At 43.8% G+C, this 22458-nt stretch overlaps 1 protein-coding gene across 5 annotated transcripts; it reads left to right on the forward strand.

Moving 5' to 3' along the window:
• The first annotated feature begins 905 nt into the window (after positions 1 to 905).
• On the forward strand, positions 906 to 21799 carry srfb (serum response factor b). 5 transcript variants are annotated; one of them, XM_068725543.1, is made up of 8 exons: positions 906 to 1846; positions 5494 to 5760; positions 15232 to 15472; positions 17530 to 17694; positions 17996 to 18097; positions 18631 to 18828; positions 18965 to 19066; positions 19676 to 21799. In XM_068725543.1, exons 1-8 carry the CDS (start codon positions 1205 to 1207, stop codon positions 19711 to 19713), a joined length of 1755 nt encoding a protein of 584 aa, XP_068581644.1. In that variant the 5' UTR covers positions 906 to 1204; the 3' UTR covers positions 19714 to 21799. The 5 variants fall into 5 exon arrangements, with proteins under 5 accessions (XP_068581644.1, XP_068581645.1, XP_068581642.1 ...); XM_068725544.1 differs by having other exon boundaries at positions 5494 to 5727; positions 18965 to 19041; XM_068725541.1 differs by having other exon boundaries at positions 907 to 1846; positions 18965 to 19041.
• Positions 21800 to 22458: the final 659 nt, after the last annotated feature.

Here is a 22458-nt window from a genome sequence, read left to right on the forward strand (position 1 = left end):
GTGAAGGATTTTTATCACAGAACACATTTTGATGAAAAGCACCTGTGCCAATAATTAAAGGGATGGTTGAATGCCATATGGCTGCTTCAGATCAGGGTCCTGGTATTGTACATTCCTTCTCACTGTTTTAGTGGGATGCTTTAATAGCCATTGTTAATGTCAATCATTACACCTGTGCTTTTCCTGCTATGACAAGTTGAAGCCTGTCTGCTGTGAAAAAGACCTACTGTGAAAACTAGGGTTAAATGGCACTGCCACACGAATCGAACTTTGCTGTTTCAGTTTTTATTTTTATTTTATAAAAGTAATTACAACTCCTCCTACCTTCAGCAGAATGTATCTACACCCATACATTCACCAACATCAATGTGATACAATATACAATCTAATCTAAAATCAAAAAACAAATCTTTTCGCCAATAAAGTTCATTACAGAGATATTTGGGCATAAAGGCTCTGCAAAAACATGGTTAGTGGTGTGACAAAACAATCTGTAGGGAATAAAAAGTTGGATGTTTTGTTATTTTAGTGCCTCTGCTTGTGTACGGTGACGTTGTCGGTAGCGCAACCATTTTGGTATTTATTCTAATGAGTGTTTGTATTGACCAATGACAGCGCTACTCAGATAATCCTCAGCCAATCGATAGGCGACGCTGTGACTCACCAAATAAGGAGAGACAGAACCAAATAAGGAAACATTGTATCTCTTTATAAGGAGGGAAGTAGTTCCTGGGTTGTAATATCACTCCGCTGTATTAAACGGTGTACACAAAAACAGACGTTTTTATGCGTCTTAACCATGAAGACATAAATATTGCGTTTTGGTGGAGTGGAGATTTGCAATTGGATGCCAGCACGCCGGAAATAGCGTTATTTTCCGCTCACAGTGCGGACTACGTAACATGGCGGATCGACATCGAGGGCGCTCTTCGCGTTTTCCTTTTTGAGAAAGTGCTCAGAGTTTTGGTAATAGAGGAGGAGGGTGAACTAAACCAAGCCGGGTTGAAGGGTGTCGGGAGTAACATCACTTTCGAAAGTTTGTCACGGTTATTTCCTGGAGTCTCCAAATCTCCCAACGGCTCTGGTTTGTTTACGTTTTGTGGCCCAGGCGTGTAGCCTATGCGTTTAATCAGCCATTTACGAGACAACGCGCTCCAGCTCTTTTAGCTGGCGTTTAGAGACTCGGTTCAGTAGCCGAAATAGAATGTTACCGAGCCGGGTTGGATCGGCACCATCTGGAAACGGGTCAGCTTCAGGCAGAGGTAACACGGGACACGGTTCGGGGATTGTCGTTAGCGGGATCCGTCCAGTTTTAGTCAGAGCAGGGCAAGCTTTACCGGGGGTCGGCGAGAGTGACGGGCGACAGGGGGAAAGAGACGCCGTCGGGATGCTGGGGGCTAACGGTCCAGGGGGCTCGAGAGGCGTGAGACCGGGGAACGGGACTGGGGTGACCCCTCTACAGAGCGCTGTCCAGGGCAACATGGTGGGCTTGAACACGGGGGTCGTGTTGTCTCACGGAACCAGGTTCGACCCGGACAGAGAGAGCGCTCCGATGTGCAGCGGCTCGGATAATGACTCGGACTCCGGAGATGAGGATGACCCAGTGGGTTCACTCGGGGACAGCAGGAGAGGGGTGAAACGAGAGAGAGGGGAGATGGAAGCTGCGGTGACGGGGCAGGAGGTGGGAATACCTCCCGGAGGTTACGGCATGGTGCCCGGGGGGGTCGCGGGGGCAAAGCCGGGGAAGAAAACACGTGGGCGCGTAAAGATAAAGATGGAATTTATTGACAACAAGTTGAGACGGTACACCACTTTCAGCAAGAGGAAGACTGGTATTATGAAAAAGGTGAGTCGGGGATTTCCTTTGGATCTCATTCAACGGCAGTAACATTTGATTTGAGTGTCACTTCAGTCTTGTTTGGTCTTGATACACTGCAGCAGTCCTGTAATATATGATGCTGTCAATTCATGAGGTTGAGCTTATATCTTAATAAGCTGTAGAATCATAACATCAGTGGGAAAGTGGGCCCACTGCAATATGATAATATAATAGTGGACCATGTTTAAAGGCATTTGACCTGTAGTACACATTATACCAATTCCTTTCTTTATAAAAGACAAAAACAATTGTGGCACAAACTAGCTCACTGGATGTGAGGGAGTCATGACAGGCAGTTGGTTTTAAATAGACTTGAGCAAATGACAATTCTATTTATGACCGTGCTCACCCCAGCTATCTCACTCACACACACACACACACACACACACACACACACACACACACACACACACACACACACACACACACACACATGGCCTGACACACAGATTTCCAGATAAACTGACGCACTAATTCATGCCCCTATACACGTAACGATAGGCCTCAAACTGTTGGAAGTACAGTTCCCCATCAGTAGCCCTCAGCGCACACAGGCTGTTCCCTCTGTCACTGTGAAGCAGGGCTTTGCTTGCAGGCAGCAGCCATGTGGTGATGAGCAGCAGCAGCAGCAGCAGCAGCAGTAGGCCTTTAGTTGCCAACAGCTGACTAAACCCCAGGGAAACCAGATCAGAGGACAGTCAAAGAGCACTCAAACAGAAGAGAGGAGCCAGGGACTGTCTGTGCATGCATTATGGTCCTGTGCGTTGTGATGCAAGCAGACAGCATCATCCAGTGATGACTTATCTTGCTTTCAGTTTTGTTAGATGGGTCTGGCACAGGAGCAGTTGACATTAAAGACGACAGAACTCGCTTCACGGTAGTAATAATCACTGAGTTTAGTACCAAAGCAGTATTAAACTGGAAACCCACAAGCACTCGATTGGTGCCGTGATAAAGTGCTGCTATGTGGCTTTTGGCATCAAGGAATCTAAAGTTGATTATTTGGAGACGAGGCTAGCTGTTGAACAGAAGCACAGCAGTCGTTTTGCTGCTGACACGGCCATTTTTCATTATAACCTTAAATAAACACAATTCTTTACTGTAGCGCAAGAGTCTTCATTTGTTACTTTGAAGCGCATGAAGTCTGTATTCTGCTTTATTTCTCTTTTTATGTATCCCTGACTGTTGTCGTGGAAACTGAGGTGTCGTTACGTAGGCTCTTGGCAACATGAACACTGTTTGACACACTGTGCGAATAGAGATTTTTGGAAACGTTGCCTACACTGTGTCAGCCATCACAGAGATTGAGAGGTGGGTGGAGTGGGAAGATTCATAGTAGACTGGTCTCAAACTGGTTTCTAGGATGAGCTTATAGTTTAATTTTGAAGGATGCGGGGAGTGAAGCATCGGCCCATTTGTTCTCTTCTCGTAAATTCTTTAGATTATGAAAATAATTACACAATACAAATTGTTACGTCAATTTGAGGCACAGGATTACTCAATTAATACTTGTGGCTCCTTTTTGGTATCAATATTTGTACAGTAAAGGACATGATTTCATGTTTTCTTGGCAGACCTTCTAATTGTCATAGCAGGAAAAGCACAGATGGAACTAATAACATAAACGGTAGCTGCATTCCATTTAAGTGCCTCCAATACACGATGCAAGTGAGCCAACCGGTGCAATACCAGGGCCTAAATGGAATGCAGCCATTTCGTTCTTATTTACAAGCAATTGAAGACACTGCCTTGGACTCCAGGAGCTAAAATCCTACTGTATATGTAATGATAATAAAAAAAGATTTTTTTTTTCTTGTTTATTGTAAAATAGTGTATGTACATTGAGAGTGGAGTGGAAACCGGAGTCAAATTCCATGTATGCGTACAATAAAGCTGATTCTGATAAACTGAAAAAATGAAGGATGAATCCATAATGTAAGTTGTCTTTTAATATTATAGCGAATAATTGTTTCAGCACTGCCCACAGTGCCTGCACGCTTTTTTGACTCAATGGTACAACAGCAGAAGTTGTTGAGGTAGTTCCAGGGATTTTAACTAGCAACTGTATAGTCACAAGGCTACTAGTGTTCTAACAGGATGACACCTGGAAAATATGCTGTTCTGAATTGTACAACTACATTACACGTTTGCGGCCATCCATGACTTTATCTTATGCTCCTTTTTTTTATTTGATATGTAGGCTTGACTGGGAAGTTTTGTGTGACAGAGGAACCAATTCCAGCCAGAGTAATTGGCACTATGCACCATGAATATTGATGAGAATATCAGCAGAGCAAGGGAACTTATTAAAGCATTGTGTGGGTCTAGTTTGTGCCGCCACCTTGCACATTTAAGGTGACAAATTAGCCCTTTCCTGCCTTGGATGTTGGCCAAACTTCAGACTCTGTTGTTGGAGAGTCCTCTGTAGCTGCTGCAGAGTAGAAGAGGATGACTGGGGCTGTGTAGTTCATTACCTACTGCTGTAGTGCTGCATTAGCAGGGGGAGAGGTGAATTGTGCAGCTAGACATTCCATTTAACACCGTTCTTCAATACGCACACACATAAAAAAAACCCCCCTCCTATATAATTAAGGTTTAAAGTGCTCAGGGGAAACAAGCGGCGTAGCAGCATTCAGCCACTATAGCAGTAGCTGCTCATCATTAGCCTTTCTGTGCTCTCTCATATTATTGCACACAAAAGATAATTCTACTATCGGCTTCAGCGTGTAGAGTATTGGACTGATAGTGCCCATAATGAACACGGTGTTTGAGCATGATGGAGTGGACCGGTATGAATGCATGGTTTTATCACGGCTCAATAAAAGCCTTTTAATTTGAATGTGATTTGTCTCCTCCTCCTGTGCGCCAGCTTACAATGACACATCTATCAGCCAGCTCTGACTGTACTGTTTTCACCAAGGTGACGCTAATGGAAGCATCCTCCACATAACTTGTGACTCATTTAGATAAAAAGGCCTTCTCAGGAGTTCAATCTGAGTGCTGTGTGTGTGTGATGGAGTTGAATCTCATTGTCTTTTGCCTTTTACAATGAGGTGTGTGTGTGTGTGTGTGTGTGTGTGTGTGTGTGTGTGTGTGTGTGTGTGTGTGTGTGTGTGTGTGTGTGTGTGTGTGTGTGTGTGTGTGTGTGTGTGTGTGTGTGTCACGCTGTATAATGAATGGCAAGGGAGCAGACTGTGATGGCCTCATGTTTCACAGCCGGCTACCTCTGGGTGTTGAGAATGATTCCTTGTGTCCCCCGGCAAGACTGGGTCACTGCGACTCCCCCTGCCTATGCAAGCCAGCTACAATCAGTCTCCCAGCTATATCACACTCTCTATTCTGGGAGCCTTATCGCATGTTATTTTAGCTTCATTTGTGCTATACGTCAGAGTTCACTAAAGGGGTATTTTTAGTTGATAGTTTGTTTTTATTGGCTCGGGTATATTTTCCCAGAGGTTCACCTTTTTGGATTCTCTTACTGTATATTCCCTTTCCAGTTGAAATCACATTGTCTGTAAATGAAGGTAATCCAAGCCCCAATTTGGTGAAGCTTATCTTTCTGATGTTTGAATTGTAGCCTGACTCTTGGCCCATCCTCTCTGTCTCTTTCCCAGGCCTATGAACTCTCCACCCTGACGGGAACCCAGGTTCTTCTGCTTGTGGCCAGCGAAACGGGTCACGTCTACACTTTTGCCACCCGCAAACTCCAACCCATGATCACAAGTGAAACGGGGAAAGCTCTGATCCAAACATGCCTCAACTCGCCGGACTCGCCACCGCGCAACGACCCCTCCACGGACCAGCGCATGAGTGCTACGGGCTTCGAGGAGACGGACCTCACCTATCAGGTGTCTGAGTCGGAGAGCATGGGCGACACAAAGGTTAGAATCAATAAGTGGAAAGGAGACAACAATATAGAACCCACGTAGCGAGGCGGTAGCTGTGAATTCCCATTAAATGCACTCATTAATATCCCTGTCCCCATAGCCTGGTCTTTCAGAAACAATCGTACTTGAGTTAAAGTCTTTGTGACTCACTGTCTGCTTTCTGGTGGCAACGAGACTTGCATAGCAAATTAAAAAAACAAACAAAAAAAAACATATACAGCGCCATAGAGTCACTAATGGATATAGTGGGGAAATCTCTACAGAGAAAAGGCTAGACAGGCACGCGAGGAGAGCAAATAAATCAAACCCACAAGCAGCTGTGGAAAATAATCTTGGTCCTATTGTAAACCGTTTTGAACTTTTGCCTGTAATATGCGAGTCCTCTGTTTTGGGCTTGTGGTTTGGTTCTAAGCACCAAGTCATTTTTTTTTTTTAATTAAACCAAAAAGTCTTCGTGGTCCTTTTCAAAGGGCTCTAAACCTGAAGGGAGAACCAGATAAGATGTTGAGTATTACCCCACTCACTAAAGGGAGCTGTCTACACTTTACCTTTCTGACCTCTCATCCAGGAAAGCCTCGTAACACTCTGAGATAAATCACTGCAGGTCTGGGTTGTGTTAGGATGAGAAACACGCAACCTGCTGCATGGAGGACTTTAGTGTTTATCTTCTATTTTGTGGCGGAGCTGTCTGGTGTTCACGGATGAAAACACGGAGATTGGTAACAGAACTTACATTTCTGAAAATATTTCAACATCAGACATTTTGTGCCGTTTTCAAACTCGCTAACCGTCTAAAAATGGTTGTGACGGAAATAAGTTGAATTTAGGATGGGGAGTTTAAAAAAGATAAAAGATGAATTTCTCCTCTGAAATCCTCATGATCGTTATTAGTTGGCTGTGTGACCTCCTTTCATCCTCAATGAAACGCTGCAGTTCGGGTCCCTGTATTTTCTAGCGCATTACTGCAAGGGTTCTTAAACCTCGGCTCTTTTGAGATCTTGAAGCGAAGCGATAAATTCATAAGCGGACACGCTTCGCTGTCCACACCGTCGTGCACTCAGGTGCTGGAAGCCGAGATTCCCTCCGCTCGCTGTTGACACGGCTTAAGGACGCCCCTTTGAAGACGGACACTTGCAGGCCTGTTTGCCTGCGTGCTGTTTTCACAAGGCACTAACTAACGCGTACCATACACCGTCAGGGATGGGAGATCAACCTTTGCATGTTAAGCCACTCTCATGCCCGCTCTGCTCATTGATAAAAATTTGAATCTGCCTCTGTTGCCATATATGGTATGGTTTCCCTGCCTGCTCTCTTGGCTGAGGCCCCTCACATTCCTTATAAGCTGCAGCTGTCTTTGGAGTCCTGTGATTCCCCCCCCCACCCCCAACCCCCACCCCCCACCCCACTCATTTAGTGATATCGAGGGGAGGTAAGGATGTAGATATGAGCGGCTGGAATGGAAACATTTGAGGGATATTTTGCGTCCCGTTACATGCGACATCTATTTAGGTGGCTGTCGGTGACGCTGTGATCTTTGCCCCCGCTGCAATTGTGAGTGTGGTAGACCAGCGTGGGCCCTGTGAACCCTGCTCAATGAGGGACACCCTACAGATTGTCATTATGTGACCCATGTCGGGATCAGCGCAGTTACGTTTAGGACGTGGCGAGTGGATACGGCGGCCTCAGTTTCAAGGGATTCATTTCTGTGCAGTAGGCCTGATGCGTGCTCCTCTGCAGCGTCTGGGCGCCATTCATCATGAGAGTAGTATGTCATACATACAGTGCAAGCTAGTCTAAACAGTTCAGAGTTTGCAATCGCTGGCTGGGGGGGGGGGGGGGGGGGGTGAAGGACATTTTGGAGAAGAAAAAGGGTTAGAAGATAAGTGTTGTGTATTTTGTTCTTATTATCACAGATAACTGGCCCAAGCTCTGGTAAAGTGGAAGAAAAAACGTATTATGATACCTAACCCCAACGTAAATGCAGTATTATGTTCCAGGAATTGCTGTGGCGGTGAATTAATGTAAGTGGCTTTTGCTGATGGTGCTAATCCGGCAAAATAAAAGACCAACAAAGCCATCCTACAATGTTCAACATGTAACATCATGGATGGATAAATCTCAAGACATAAGTCATTTTACATAGGAGCTCCGATAAAGGATCAACGGTTACCTTTTGCTTTTCAACTTGGAAAATACATGCCGACTGCTCTGGAAATCCTAAATCTCCTAAACTATTCACCAGAATGAGTTCATTTTTCTAAATACATTTTAAGTCGTGTAATGGATCTTGCAATGTCTGAGTCATGCTTCGTATCACCCTACAACTTCTTGCTTCTTGTTTTCATAGTTGATCGATTGTTTGTTACAGTTTGAGACTGAAAAGGCTGTAAGTTACATTATTAGGGCTGACCTCTCTCGTTCGGTCCTAGTTGACTAAGATGTCTTTAGTAGATTAACTTCAATTCTGTTAATGCTTTTTTTTCATGCTGAATTACTTATTTCCAAGAAATTCATGAGCGCATTTCTGATCAACACAAGATTTAAAGCTTGGGTTGGTAATCTTGAGAAACCAGCAAAAGTGCGTTTTAAGAATTATCCAACGTTAAAGTTCAGCCCAGTGTTGCTCTCTCTTCTCCTCTTTTCCAGTGGAAGTAGCTAGCGGGCCTCCCTCCAAAGCCACCCCCCCCCCCAAAAAATGATTATGATGAATGTAAACAACGAACATGGCTCTTATTTGTACTCGCAGCTGTTAAGCTAGCAATTAAATCCTTTGAGTGTAAGTCGACTAAAATATCGTCGGTCAGGGACAGCCCTACACATTATCGTCTCCTCATTGTTCTGATGCAGATCTAGCTGGCGTGAATTGGTTCTTGGGCCAATGTCACCAGGCCTAAATCGGGTACTGACAAACTGAGCTTGTGAAGTGTCATCTAGCTGTGAGAGATGTCAGAACGAAGACCAAGGACTTCTTTCTAGAAACGTTGTTTGGCATCGACTCAATCCATGTAGTCATCCATCCAGAGCGTCTTTAGTTGAGCTGATTGCAGCGTTGGAATAATACGACATTAAGTTTAGGTTGCGTGACCGGAGAACCCTGGCTTTTCTAGCGTTATTGCCCTCGCAGCACACATTAACTACTTAAAACCGACGGCTGACGGACAACAAGTTCAAGGCTGTTCTCTAAGGGCTGTAGAAATGCATTCTGGGAAATGTAATGTTGTCTGACGTAGGGGTGAATGAGGAAGGTGAAGGGGTGACACCACAAATGAACCACAATACTTACATTTGTACATTGAAAAAAGAAAGAAAATGACTAATGTACATTGTGGCATCCCACAGCTGATCTTTGGCTGGTTATGGCTTCTGTGGCTGCTTCTTGATATCAGACGTGCCTACAGTACAGATGTTTTTATGCTTTTGGGGTTATTTTTGGAAGGGGATGGCAAATCCCACAACTCCTGTTTGCTTAGAGGATCTAGCTTAGGACGGAATTCTCAGTATCTCACAGTCTCCTCTGGTTTTCCCCTCCTCTTCCCTTCCTCCCTTTCTCTCCTTTCCTCCCTTACTCCATCTCTTTTCTCTCTCTTCCATGCTGCTCTGGCTTTCAGTGCTCTAGCTGCTGTAATTTTTGGTGAAGTCTGTTTGTTGCCCTCATGCTCATTAGCACAGATCACATTGTCTTTGTCGCTGTAGTGTTGCGAGCGTTTGTTTTCCTCGCATTGTGGCTCTTTGGACGTCCTGCGACAGATCTGACAGCCTCTTTATTTAACATATTGCATTCATATAAATGTGTACGACGTTGAATTGGTAAAACTGAAAGTGATTTGATAATTAATTCAGTCTTAAATGGAGAACTGTACTTGAAAAAAAACACGTTGAATACTACATCATCATCTGTCTTCCTGCTTTAACTGCTGTTGTAAGGACAGAGCAGTGGCTTGAAGTAGGTGACAAGAGAGAATCACTGAGATAATGGAAAGTTAATTTACTTGTTAGATATGCGCTCTTATCACAAGGGTGCTCCTTAAACAGACTGTATGTAGAGAGAGGTAGTGTTGTCGCAGGGAGAGCAGCATGTCGGCTGTGTCAGAGGGGAGGAAAGCAACCCCCCCCCCCCCCCCCCCCCCCCCCCCTTCCCCTTCCACCCCCTTATTTTACAGCAAGCAACTGGACAGGTCAGCCGCCATTGGCTGCACCTCCTCCACTTGGGCTGCCTTGCCTTTTTTAGCAGTCCCAAATGGAGCTGCAAATTCCATGTTGCTGGCAGGGTGACAGACGCGGAGATGGGAGCCAGCAAATGGGAGATTAGACGAGGGCCAGCCACCAGTAAACGGCACAATGGGCTCTCCAACCAACGCTGGACGAGCCTGCCAGTTGTCACCTTCAGTTTGGAACGATTAATCCCTCATGAAGAGGGAATGATTTGTGTCCTACTTCTTTTTAATTACTCTCATTTCCTGTTACTTTAGAAACGGGGTCTATCGTGTGATGTCTGTGAATGCGAGGAGGGCAATGGAGGCTTTTATTCTATTACCATATATAGAACCCTTACTAACGCCCATATTTTGGAAACCTTTAACAGGGGTATAAGAAAACGTCTCTTGACTTTTGTGTTTTTGTCGCACCACTACCAAACCAAAGAAGCCTAATTATTGATTGTGTAAATAAGATTGCTGGTGCCTCTATCTCCGCATCCTTTTAATATTAGGATTTTGCATATGTTCACATGAGGGGAAGGATGCATGATATTTTACATTTCTTCGTTGCTGGAGTAAAATCATTCTTGTTAAATGGGTTACTTGGCATGTTATGGAGGGTTCACTCAGTGGCTGTGCAGAGTCCAGAGGATTCATTGCGTTTTCCAGAAGACTCAGACTCATCAAACAAGTATAAATGTAGGGCCACAACTAACCATTACATTCACTATCAATTCATTTGCCTGTTATTTTTCTGAATTAATCGGTTAATTGTTTGGTAAAATAGAAAAAGATGTGACAAATACCCATCACAACTTCCCAGAATCCAATGTGACGTCCTCAAATTACTCGTGTTGTCTGACCAAAGAGTCCAAATGATATAGTTTCATAAGACAAAGAAAAGCAGAAAATGAAGAAGCTTTTGCTTTAAACATGACTTTCATGATCAAAATAGCTGCAAATGAATTTGCATATTCAAGTGAAGCGGTTCATTTTTAGTGATGGAGACGATGTTTCGGTGTGTAAGACTGAATCAGAAGGAGATGGAGTTAAGGAGGAGGTGACAGTGCGGAGGCTTTGGCTACACGTCTTCTCTGAAGGAATGCATTACACCACTGTAGCCTATGTTTACTATGCACTGCCTTGACTCTGAACTAGAAGCCAGCGCTGTTTATAGACCGGCCAGTTGAACACAAGACACGTGGAGATGGTCAAACAAAGCAGTAGGTCAGTGGAAGCTCGCTGTGTAGGTCACAGAGATAGTGTTTGACTGGACATCGAAACCTGTGGAGCCAAACTTTCTGTTCATGTTGGATCCGAGTAGAAACGGGTCAGGAAAGCAAGATTTAGGGATGGGACGATATAAGATTTGATCACTGATTAGGATAAAAAAAACACTCAATTAGTTGACCGTGGTGAAGTTCCATTTTTGGGATAATCGTAAATATTGTCGATTGAGTGACTTGGAAAAAGCGGTCTACCTCGTTATCATGGTAGAGAACTACAAAAGAGAGCCTGACTTATAAAAAAAATAAAAATACAGGGATTATCATGTATCACACCATGTTACTATATATATAGATATATATATATATATATATATATATATATATATATCTATATATATATCCTTTTTTTATGCAGAGAGACCTTTATGATTACCCTATATAAGATTGTTTGTTTTTCACTAAAATGGATGCCACTAAAAAAAGATTTCTATGTGATGCAATGAAAAAATGTTTCTTAATGAAATATAAGGGGATTCCAGTGTGTCTCAGTGCCATTTTAAGAGTTTTAAGCATATTTTGATAATCCATACATTGTCCAGGATAATTGTTGTTCCTGTTGTCCCATGCCTAGCAAGAGCAACCATTTATTTCTCCATTTAACGGTAAAATAGGGAAACGTTGGAACACTACGAGCCATATTGTCTTTTTTTTTCTTCTTTTTTTTAATGACGGTACAAGATGAAGCAATCTTGGTGAATTCAGTCGTTTTTGTATGAAGCCGATGTTGAGAACTGCTAAGAGTCGTATGCTGCTGTCTTGTCACTCACGTGGCCTCCTGCTGCCTCAGCTGGCCCGGAAAGGGTTAATTCCCCCTCAGAGCTGCTCAGGTTTCCCGCCAGCTGTCTGAACCCTCAGCTGTTTGTACTCTCCCGTTCCTGTCCCTGAGCCTCACACAGGTCTGACTCTGCTTCGCCTGCCGCACACAGACGCACACACTCTGCTACTGCTGTGATGATCTAAACACTGTCCACTTTCTTGACATACTTTTTGTCGTCCCCAGTCCCTGAACCGATTAGTTGTTCTGCTTGGTTATTGCTCTCCTCTTCCTCTCTTATCTGTAACCCCTGCACCGATAGAGTGAGCTTGTCTTGAGTTCTAGTGAACATTAATGTAACAAATATCACTTGTCCTGGGAGAATGAAGACGTGGTGACAGCTTGTGTCACTGTCTGACTGTGAGCAATCGCTCTGTGATGAATGACGGGCCTGATAGCTGTGCAGTAAATGGGTTACATATTGTTCTTGGGTGAATTTATTCGGTTTTCCCTCTAGGCTGAAAGGGCAGAACAACTGTCTGAGTGGCCCTCCCTCTTTGACTTTCCAGCTGCTGTTTAACTAAAGAGGTAAAGGACCTTGGACTGTCGGAGCCCCTCGGAGGGCCTGGCTCTGAGCTGCTGACGAGCTCACTGACTGTGTAACTTGTCGTGTTGATATTGAGCGGCTTGTATAAAACGACACCTCTAACCCTCCGTACGTCATGAGGGCCAGAAAACTCTTTAATTAAAGATGACTCAATTGATCATTTGCTTATCCTAAGTTTGTTTTTACCTCATCAAATGAAAAAAAACAACAACTTTTGTTTAGTCATTGCAGTGAGCCATACTGGACTATCTTTGATATTAAGAGCAGAACTGGGATGTGGCTAAAGACTGGGAGCTAATCCTTACAGTTGTGTTCGCTCCACTGACATGTTTGCATCTTAGTACGTGTTTGGAAGTTCTTATCAGTGGAGTCCATGCTGGATTATCCACCTCTCACCCATGTAATCAGTCACATATAAAAACCAATAGTGCTCTGCTAAAAGCGGTTGCTCTAGCCTGCTTCTACGCTACCTTTCTGTTGTTCATAATGAATGAGCCTTTTCAGAATTTCAAGCTCATAGGATGCAACACACTTGCTCATGGTAAGCCTGCCTGGTGTGACACATGGCTGCGTTTACATATAATAACCCTTATTCACTCGGCTCATCTGTTACACTGCCACACTGTGTCGAGTGCTTTGGGTCTGTGACACTGTAGCTTTATCCCAATTCCAGGGCTGGATCCTCCAAAGGACAAGGCCTTGAAAGGCATGTCCTTCAGAAGTCCTGAGGTTTAGGCTGAGCTTGCATTTTCTCCACAAATTATACAGTATAGTCTAGCCTCGGTGTAAAATAAATACGCTTTCTTTTTTTTCCTGGGGAATACAGGGGTTGATAGTGCGAGTTGTAAAATGTTAATACATGAGGTCTCACAGCTCAAACAGATAAATCATCATGGATACTCAAATCTGGGATTTAAGAGTTCAGAATGCATGATGGGATACAGAGGACTGCAAAGGATACTGGTTGCGTCCTACAAATTCAACCCAAAGCCCAAAGAAAGCTGCATTTTATTTACATATTATATAACCTTTAACATGACAGTCTGTTACGATGTCCTCTGTACCCACAGCACACGTACCCGTGTTGAACACACCCCTTATTTAAATGAAGCTTTAGGGGATATTCTGCCTCTATTGACATTGAACCCACAGGAACAGGCAAACTCTTACATGGCTGTCTAGTGTAAGCTTGTTCCCTCTCTGCTAGTGCAGATCATTAGTATCAAGTGTGTAAGTGCGTAGAAACGGGCATGGTGGGTTTGGATGTGCTTTATAGTCCCAGCCTAACGCCTACCCTGCTCTTATCATGCAGCCCACTCGCCAACACCTCCTGCTCTGCTGCTCAATGGACGTTCACGTTAGCGTATGCTGCTACATCGCACCTCTGTTGATTTTAAGTTTCCTTGAGCAGCTCATCTGCCTGATTTCTACACATGTTACTGTGGATGTTACACGGTCGGTTAGTTGTTCAGTAGTAGTTGTTCGTTTGTTGAGTAGCTCAACAAAGTGTGCAGAAATGATGTTTTTGTTATTCTACAATAGAATTGTAATTAAAGCAGGTATAGATGATGAATGGAGTATTCAGGTGTGTGTGTGTGTGTGTGTGTGTGTGTGTGTGTGTGTGTGTGGCAGTATTCAAAGAGAATACACGCTTGTGTTCCTACACACCTGGTATGATTTATATACTATTTTCTCTCTTGGGCATTATGTATTGTGGAGTAGCACTTTTGTATAGGATTTGATGCGTTTCCTAATTAGTGTTGAATCGCCATTCTATACTGAATTTCCTACATTCGATGATGACAACATTGTTTTCTCCGACATAATTGCAGCTTTTGCCGCATTCAGACTGGAAAAGAGAAAAGCTCCCTGCACGGCACATTATTATTTTAAATGTGGTTGCAATTAGAGGGCCTGTTTCTCTATCTTGTTTATGTCATTTGCCCTTCCTCTATTAAAACCCACTATGGTTTCTGTCACCGATGCAAGTATTAAAGCCTCATGCTTAAAGAGGAAAAGCCCTATTAATGGTGCTGTTTTAGGTGTTCTCATGTGAAACTCTTCGGGTGTTGCTTTTGCAGTCACTGGGATAAGTTGGAAATACTATTAACTGATGATGTCATCGGGGTTATCATAGACTACAGTGTGGATTGTTGTTTGACTGATCAAATTTCTGGCATGTTGTACATCAGGTTTTCGCAGCTTATTAATAACCTGTATTGTTTATATGCACTTCCACTCCATCGCACATTGTAATGTAGCTGCTGCACAACAACTTTCCTCGGGATGAATAAGGTTTTAGCTTATCGAAAGATGTTTGCATTGACCATTCAGGGAAGGCACTATCGAGTTGCATTATGGGAATTGTAGGAGCCAGTGCTTTTGAAGCATGACCTGACGAAACATCTGGATATCTCCGTAGCTGATTTTTCACCATTCTTTTTTTTAAAACCGTCTCTTGTGAGTTCCTCAAGTTTAGAGAACTGCAATACTAAATCACTAGTGTTCCCCTCAATGTTGTCTTCTTCCTTGATAGAATCCAGTACTGATTTTAATTTACCCCCCCCCTCCCCCTCCCCCCCCCGTCTTTCTAACCAAAGTGTATGTTTTGTCCCACAGGACACACTGAAGCCGACGTTTACAGTCGCCAGCCTACCGGGCAGTACCAGCAGCGCCCAGTGCACGGTACCCACCACCTCCACCACCATGCAGGTGAGCAGCGGCGCTTCGTTTCCCATCACCAACTACCTGGCACCCGTCTCGGCCAGCAGCAACATCAGCGCCAACGGTACCGTCCTCAAGACCACCGCCGGCTCCGCGGGGGTCATGCAGCTGCCCGGTGGCTTCACTTTCATGCCCGGTAAGTAGGAGAGCAAATTATATGGGGTGCTTTTACCTCGACACCCATAGCTCTGTTAAAATTCTTCATTATTTTCATTATGGTTTGTTAATCTTGACTTCATCCTTAAGAATTGAACTGATGCTTCTGCAGGCCTCCGTGTTTTGTCAATGTCACTGTGTTGTCTAGCCTATTGGCTAATTAGAATTTGAATGGCAGTGTGCCGTGACCTCAGCTGTCTTGGAGTGGTCGTGCCCCGCTCTCTCTTCAAGCTGTTTACCTCACACAACAGCCCTTCATAGCCAGTCATCAACACTCGGCAGCCTTGGGTTTTACAAAGCCTTCAGTATTCAGGAAAGCCACGTCTACTGGCGATGGGCTCTGCCTTTGATTGTCACTTGGGGACAGGAATAATTAGGTGAGAGGGACACAATGGGCCTGGCAATGAGGGATGACGAACATGGCCCATAATTAGTCATGAATATTCAATGAAGGATCGGTGGCTGAAATTATAATTGCGTACTTTATGGAGCGGGAGCTTTGTGACACAGTGGTCCTGAACTAGACATGACCCTTCATTAAGCGGGACTTCACAGACACACTCTTAAACACAAGGGATCGCTACTGCACCAACTCAACGAGGACATTGGGGCAGCAGGCTCTGATTTGGGATCCTTAGATGTTTCTAAAATGGCTCTCCCCCAGTTATTATTCATTGCACTGCCTTCTCATGGAGGATGTGCTGGGAAATAGTGGGGGGGTCAATATGGAGCGTGGGGATGCCAAGAGGTCACGATTCCCCAAAAGACATTTTAATTTCACGATTAATTTAATTAGATATTATCTTATCTGTATGAGAAGATCAGTGGTCTGGAGCATTGATTGGGACTGTCCATTGAAAAGGCTGGTTGACACTTAGTGCTGACTGGTGCGATGTTTTCTGCAGTATATGACTCGTTAACATTAACAAGAGCCCAGTGCTCGTCAGCGTTGTGTTTTTTAAGTACTGGCAATGATGTTGCTAACTAGTCGTTGACGCTGCCACAGCTGAACAGACAGACACATGATGCCCACTAATTGGTGCTGTATGTTATTTTGACTGACAGCTGAAGGACAGACAGGCAGTGTCTCTGTCCCTTTCCCCCTCTTTTCTTTCTCCTCCTTTCTGCAACCTTTGTCTCTCACACGGCCTCTTTTTCCTCTCTCTCTCTCTCTCTCTCTCTCTCTCTCTCTCTCTCTCTCTCTCTCTCTCTCTCTCTCTCTCTCTCTCTCTCTCTCTCTCTCTCTCTCTCTCTCTCTCTCTCTCTCTCTTCTCCTCCCCTCCTCCTCCTCCTCCTCCTCCTCCTCACCACCACCTGTCTGGCACATAGCAGCAGTGCCAGGTGGAACAGCACACCCTCCCACACTGAAACCTCCTCAGCTGACAGCTTGAAAGGGCCTGCCCACCCTACTGCAGCAACTGTTTATGGAGCATGTGACCAAATGTGATGGTGTAACTCCAGAGTCATGTTCTGTAATGAAATATCTGCCATGTGGTGAAAGGCGACACTTTGATAATAGAATATGAAACAAATCGTGCAACAATTGAATGCTTGTAAATGTCAATGTACCAGCTACATTCTTATAGTAGGTGTTAAACCTGTGTATTATTTTCACTGACAAAAGCATTCAACTTTAATTTATTAATAAAGTACTTAATGTTTTGTTTTATGTGACATCAGCTTAAAGGTACTCGTTTTTGTTTTTTTACCACCAGTAGTGCTACGGAGCGATGTCTTTTCAAGTGTGTTTTTGTTTTCTTTGTAGTGTGTTACTTGAAAATTAAAAAATGAAAACCATGCATATTGCTGCTTGCTTTGTTGCACAGCAGTCATGTTATCTACCCAAGGATGTGGAACCTGCCAGATGGAAATAATATGAAACATTTGTGTAGCGCTAAAGAGGAGCACACTTGTACAATTAAGTTAATAGCACGTTTCCAAGCTGTACTGTTCTTTCACATTTAGTCTCACCCCCCCCCCCCCTCTGTGTGTGTGTGTGTGTGTGTGTGTGTGTGTGTGTGTGTGTGTCCCATACAGCAGGCACTACTCTCCCCCCTGGCACCCCCACCATTCCTTTGAGCCAGCTGCAGCAGCACTCCCTGGCCCTCCAGGGGCAGCATGGTCAGGCCCTGGCTGCCGCCCCGCAGCCACAGCAGGGACAGCAGGCTGTCTTCCGCTTCCCTGCTGCTGTCTCCCTCACAGGTGACCCGCACTGCCACAACTGCCTGCTTTTACTAATCACGATCATATCACAAAGCCACTGCTGCTACCTCTTCTGCTATGACTACTAATCATGCACATAATGATAGGATTACTAATTGCACTTGCACGACAACTTCCTCTACCTCCACGAATATTACTGCAAATGCTTCTACTGCCAGAGCTACCATATGGGACCCCCACTGCTGCAGTCCCCACACTCCTACTGCAACTACCACTATTCCCTGTGTGGGATACTTGATGACTTACTGTCGTTGGCTGTATGCCCTCTGTGTGTTTTCAGGAGCAGGTGTTCCCCAGCAGCTCCAGGCTATCCAGGTACACCACAACTCCCAGTCCAGCGACGGCAGCCTCGACATCTCCCACACCTCCACAAACTCCACCGGTAGGTCAGATCTTTTCTCTGAAGAAAGACCCCGTGGTCCTGTCTGGCTGAGTCGCTCCATTTTAAAAACGATGCACATTTGTGCTCCAGATGGTGGAAATAGTTCACCAGAAAATGTCAAGTGCAGTAACCAACACATACAGTAGCATTTTTGAAGTTTTACTGAAGAATTTTAGTTTGGCCATAAAATGCAAGTATACAGCATCTCCAGGGGTGGAACTGATGTCCTCTTGAGTGTTGCTGTCCCACTTTGTCTGACATGAGTAGATTTTTTTTTTTTTTTTTTTTTTTTCTCCAAGGATATCTTTTTAAAATGTGTTGTCTAGCTTGCACTGTTTTTTTTATTCTGGTCCTGTCTGGAATGAGTTGTGTCCTTCAGAAAGGTGTTTTTGTGCCACTACACACAGCATGAGTAGAAGTTAGATGTATGTGAAGCGCCATCTGCTGGCCAACATGTGTACATTCACACCTCTTGTCCTCAGGGTGGAATTTACTGTCTGTCCCTTCTCCTCACCCCCCTGCTCTCTTTCCAGCGACGGTGAGTCTCCCAGCAACCATCGTCACCTCGTCGATGCCAACGTCTGTTGCGGGTCACATGATGTACGGCAGCCCGCACACAGTGATGTACGCCTCCACGCCCACGCTGACAGACGGGGGGCTGGCTGTGCTCAACGCCTTCTCCCAGGGCACCTCGACCATGCAGGTGTCCCACGCACAGGGCCAAGACTCAGGTGAGACACGGAACAACACAGGCTGACGAAATGTAATTTTTCTGACATGTGGATTAATATGCAATTTGTGCATGATTTCAAATTAACATAATGCTAGAGTTTACCAATGGAAAAGCACTTTTTTCCCCTCCCTTAGGTGCTGTCCCTCAGGTGTTCCTCACAGCACCTCCAGGCACGGTGCAGATCCCCGTCTCAGCGGTGCAGCTACACCCAGTACGGCAAGATCTGCATTTTACAAGTGAAACTCTCATATTCCCTATGCAACCAGCATGCCACGTGACCGCACTAATGCATCCTAACAGAGCACTGGCACACGGAGGCCACAGGGTTGTCACCTGTTGCCCTTTTTGTTTTGGGGATGAATGTGAATGATCAGCTGGCAGCTTGTTTTACCTGTGACTTTCAGCAAAATACACCTGCAATAGACTTAACAAAACACCACCGTAGCAGTGCATGGGAATCAAAACTTGTTTATTAATTCACTTTATAAAGTCCAGTCTTATAAAGAAAATTATTGGGAATTCCTTTCTGTAAATTGGTTTAAAAATATGTAGGTATTTTGATTGTACGCAATTGGGAAACTCTCATAGAATTTAAGATAATTTGATGTCTTTTAAACAAAAGTAATCTATCCTAATGGTCTAAATTGCACTCTACAGAATATGATTTCATAACTAAATTATATTACAGGAAAAAACACATCAGAATCTATTACAGCATTAAACCACTCCTTGATAAACAGCATGTAGTGTAGCAGTGTTTCCATCTGTGACGGGTGTTGTGATGACTTGTGATTGGCTGTGTTAGGCCCTGCACTGTCTCCTGACGTAGACATGTTGTGTTCCAGATGGTGATTGGCCCACAGTCGAGCGGCAGCAGCAGTAACCTGACGGAGCTCCAGGTGGTCAACTTGGACGCAGCACAGAACTCAAAGAGTGACTGACGGAGCTGTTCAACACAGCAGACCCAGGGACACGGGCGGACAGACTTGCATACATCTCTATTTATTGATGCCTTCCTACAGAGTTTCACATTACACTTTGGAATGTGACTTTAAAGTGTACACACACACACACACACACACACACACACACACACACACACACACACACACACACAATATCAAGGGCATATGTGTGGCTGACCCTTATACAGTATGTTTTGGTATATAAATATATATATATATATTCGCAAATGCATAGGAAATATATCACGACAGCTATCATCAGAACCTATTTTCTATGCCGTTATTGTTTTTGTGTGCGTGTGTTTTTTTTGAAACTGTATAATTACATGTACACACACACACTGCGAGGTGCCACAGCTTCACACCAGCCAAAGAGACATTTGTTTGTCTGAATGTTCCAGTGTGAGCAACTTGTGCACAAGCGTGTGTCGGTGTGTGCGCGCATATCTGGGGTTTGTAAATGGGTGGGGAGACGCTTATTGACTATTGGAAATGTACATAGTTTTTTTTGGTTTATTTTTTATTGATAACTTGTATTTTTAGCCTGGTTTAGTTTGTGCAGCGGCATGTAGTTGTTTTTTTACGTAGTGGTTTTGTATGTACATGAAAATGATTTACATGTATATGTGAATTAATTTACTATACCATCATATGTTGATATACTGTCATGCTGTTGGGGAGTTTTCACTACAAGATGGAGAAGGAACGCTGGATTTCTGTCTACATGTGTCGTGTGTAGGACTGTCCCTCAAACAGGATCAAGTAGCTGGGTCACATGTAAAACATGATTTACTGTTTTGCTGCGAAGGTTTCAGGGCTGATGGCATGATCATTAAATGTCAGTTTTGCATGTGAGGTTTTCTAATGAAGCCCTGATCTGGCATTTTTAGTGTGAAAACTTAAAACTATGACAATCAGATGGAAATCTCATTTCTCACCTTTTGGCCTACTGCTATCTATGTTTTCATCTGTGTACGCACAGAAATGCAGCACAATTCTGACATTTTAAAAACATAACTGTTGACATCCTTAAAGTGATTAATTTGTTCACTTCTTTTTAAATGCCACAACTGTTGACTTAGTCCTTCTATGGGTAACAAACCTGAGTGTGCCAAACCAGTTTTCATGACATCAGAGCTATATATATATGAACTTTGTTGTTTTAAAAAGCAATCCATTGCCTCCAGAACTTTAATGTTGTGATGCTGTAACTGACTTGAGTCAGGGCATTGGACACAAATCTCTTGTTTAACAAGACACTGTATAGACTTGGCAATTCCACTTCAATACTGCGATTAAAGCATTGTTTCCTAGTATGGAAGCACCTGTGTTCAGTGCAGTGTCAATGCTGTACTATTACAACAGTGAGTATGAATATTTTTGTACAAACAAGGATCTCTTATTTAGGAAAAGTGACTTCAGGTGCTTTAAAATGTTGATCTACTCCTTTAACGACAACTGTTAAGACCCTGGCTGACTGCAATCTCAGTATGTATCTCAGCAATCATTAAGAATGAGTTATCAGACTGAGAGCCTTCTTTCTGCACCATTGTGCCTCTTTTCCATGGCTGATTTCTAAATCACTGCTAGGCATGGGAAATGATGTAGGATTTACTTATTTCAAGACCACCTTACATGACTTTACATACAATCCTCTGCTGTGACATTTTTGGACTCATTTCTACAGAATTAGCTGGATGACTGAGCATGCTGGCTTGAAGCCAAAGCCAATTTGACGGAGTGTAACGTACCCATGCCGACTGCTGTTCAGTCATTTTCACGCTCGCTCGATGTTCTCTGGTCTGTTCCTGTACGCGTCACGTAGGAAATGTACAGGTTAAAGACATTCAATTCCCCCTTATCTGATTTAAAAAAATAAAATACCATTTTAAAAAGGGGATTATTGAACAGAATTTGTGGTTTTCACATCGTCATTGAGAGCAATGTTATGTATTTTAGTTTTGTTGTACAGACATTTTGTAATAAAAACATGATGAAACACAATGACCACATATTCTGCTGAAGATTTTTTTTTTTTTTTAATTGGGACGGAGAATGTTAAAGAAACCATATTGTCCTGAATGAAACCTAATGCGTTGCATAACTGCAAAGTTGAAATGAAGACAGCTGATTAGGAATAAATATGCCGACGCCTCAGAACGAGAGGCTGCTTCACTACTCTGAGAGGCAGGAGGAGTGAGCATGCACCTTACCGTAATGTTTTAACTATGCGTTGCACAATCACAAAATCAAACTGGCCCTAAGATAAAAGAAGTATAATAAGACTCATCCCATTTCACAAAGAAGAAGCAGCGATTAACTTAAAGAAATGCAACATGATACAGTGATTGGTCTAAGCTGTCAAGAAAATCTAGCAGTTGGCATCAGAGTTCCGAGTCCTGTACATCTTCACAAACCAAACAAAGTCGATGCAACACAAGAGAGGCATAATAAGACCACGGCAAACAGTAGTGAAGCAGAAACCCTTCCACCATCGATCCTAGGAGTCCTCAGAGATCCACAGTAAGACAGTAAGGCATCATATCTCCCCGTCAGTGTCTTCAAACAAAGTGGCGACAGCTAAGAAATCATCACGGATGGCCCGGCTGCCTTTTTTTTTTTTTGTTCTTCCTTTCTTTCAACAATGAGAAATAATGTAGAAG

This window comes from Cebidichthys violaceus, unplaced genomic scaffold (assembly GCF_023349555.1).
Source record: "Cebidichthys violaceus isolate CVI_PGR_0920_01 unplaced genomic scaffold, fCebVio1.0.p SCAF_10, whole genome shotgun sequence".
Taxonomy (NCBI): Eukaryota; Metazoa; Chordata; class Actinopteri; order Perciformes; family Stichaeidae; genus Cebidichthys; species Cebidichthys violaceus.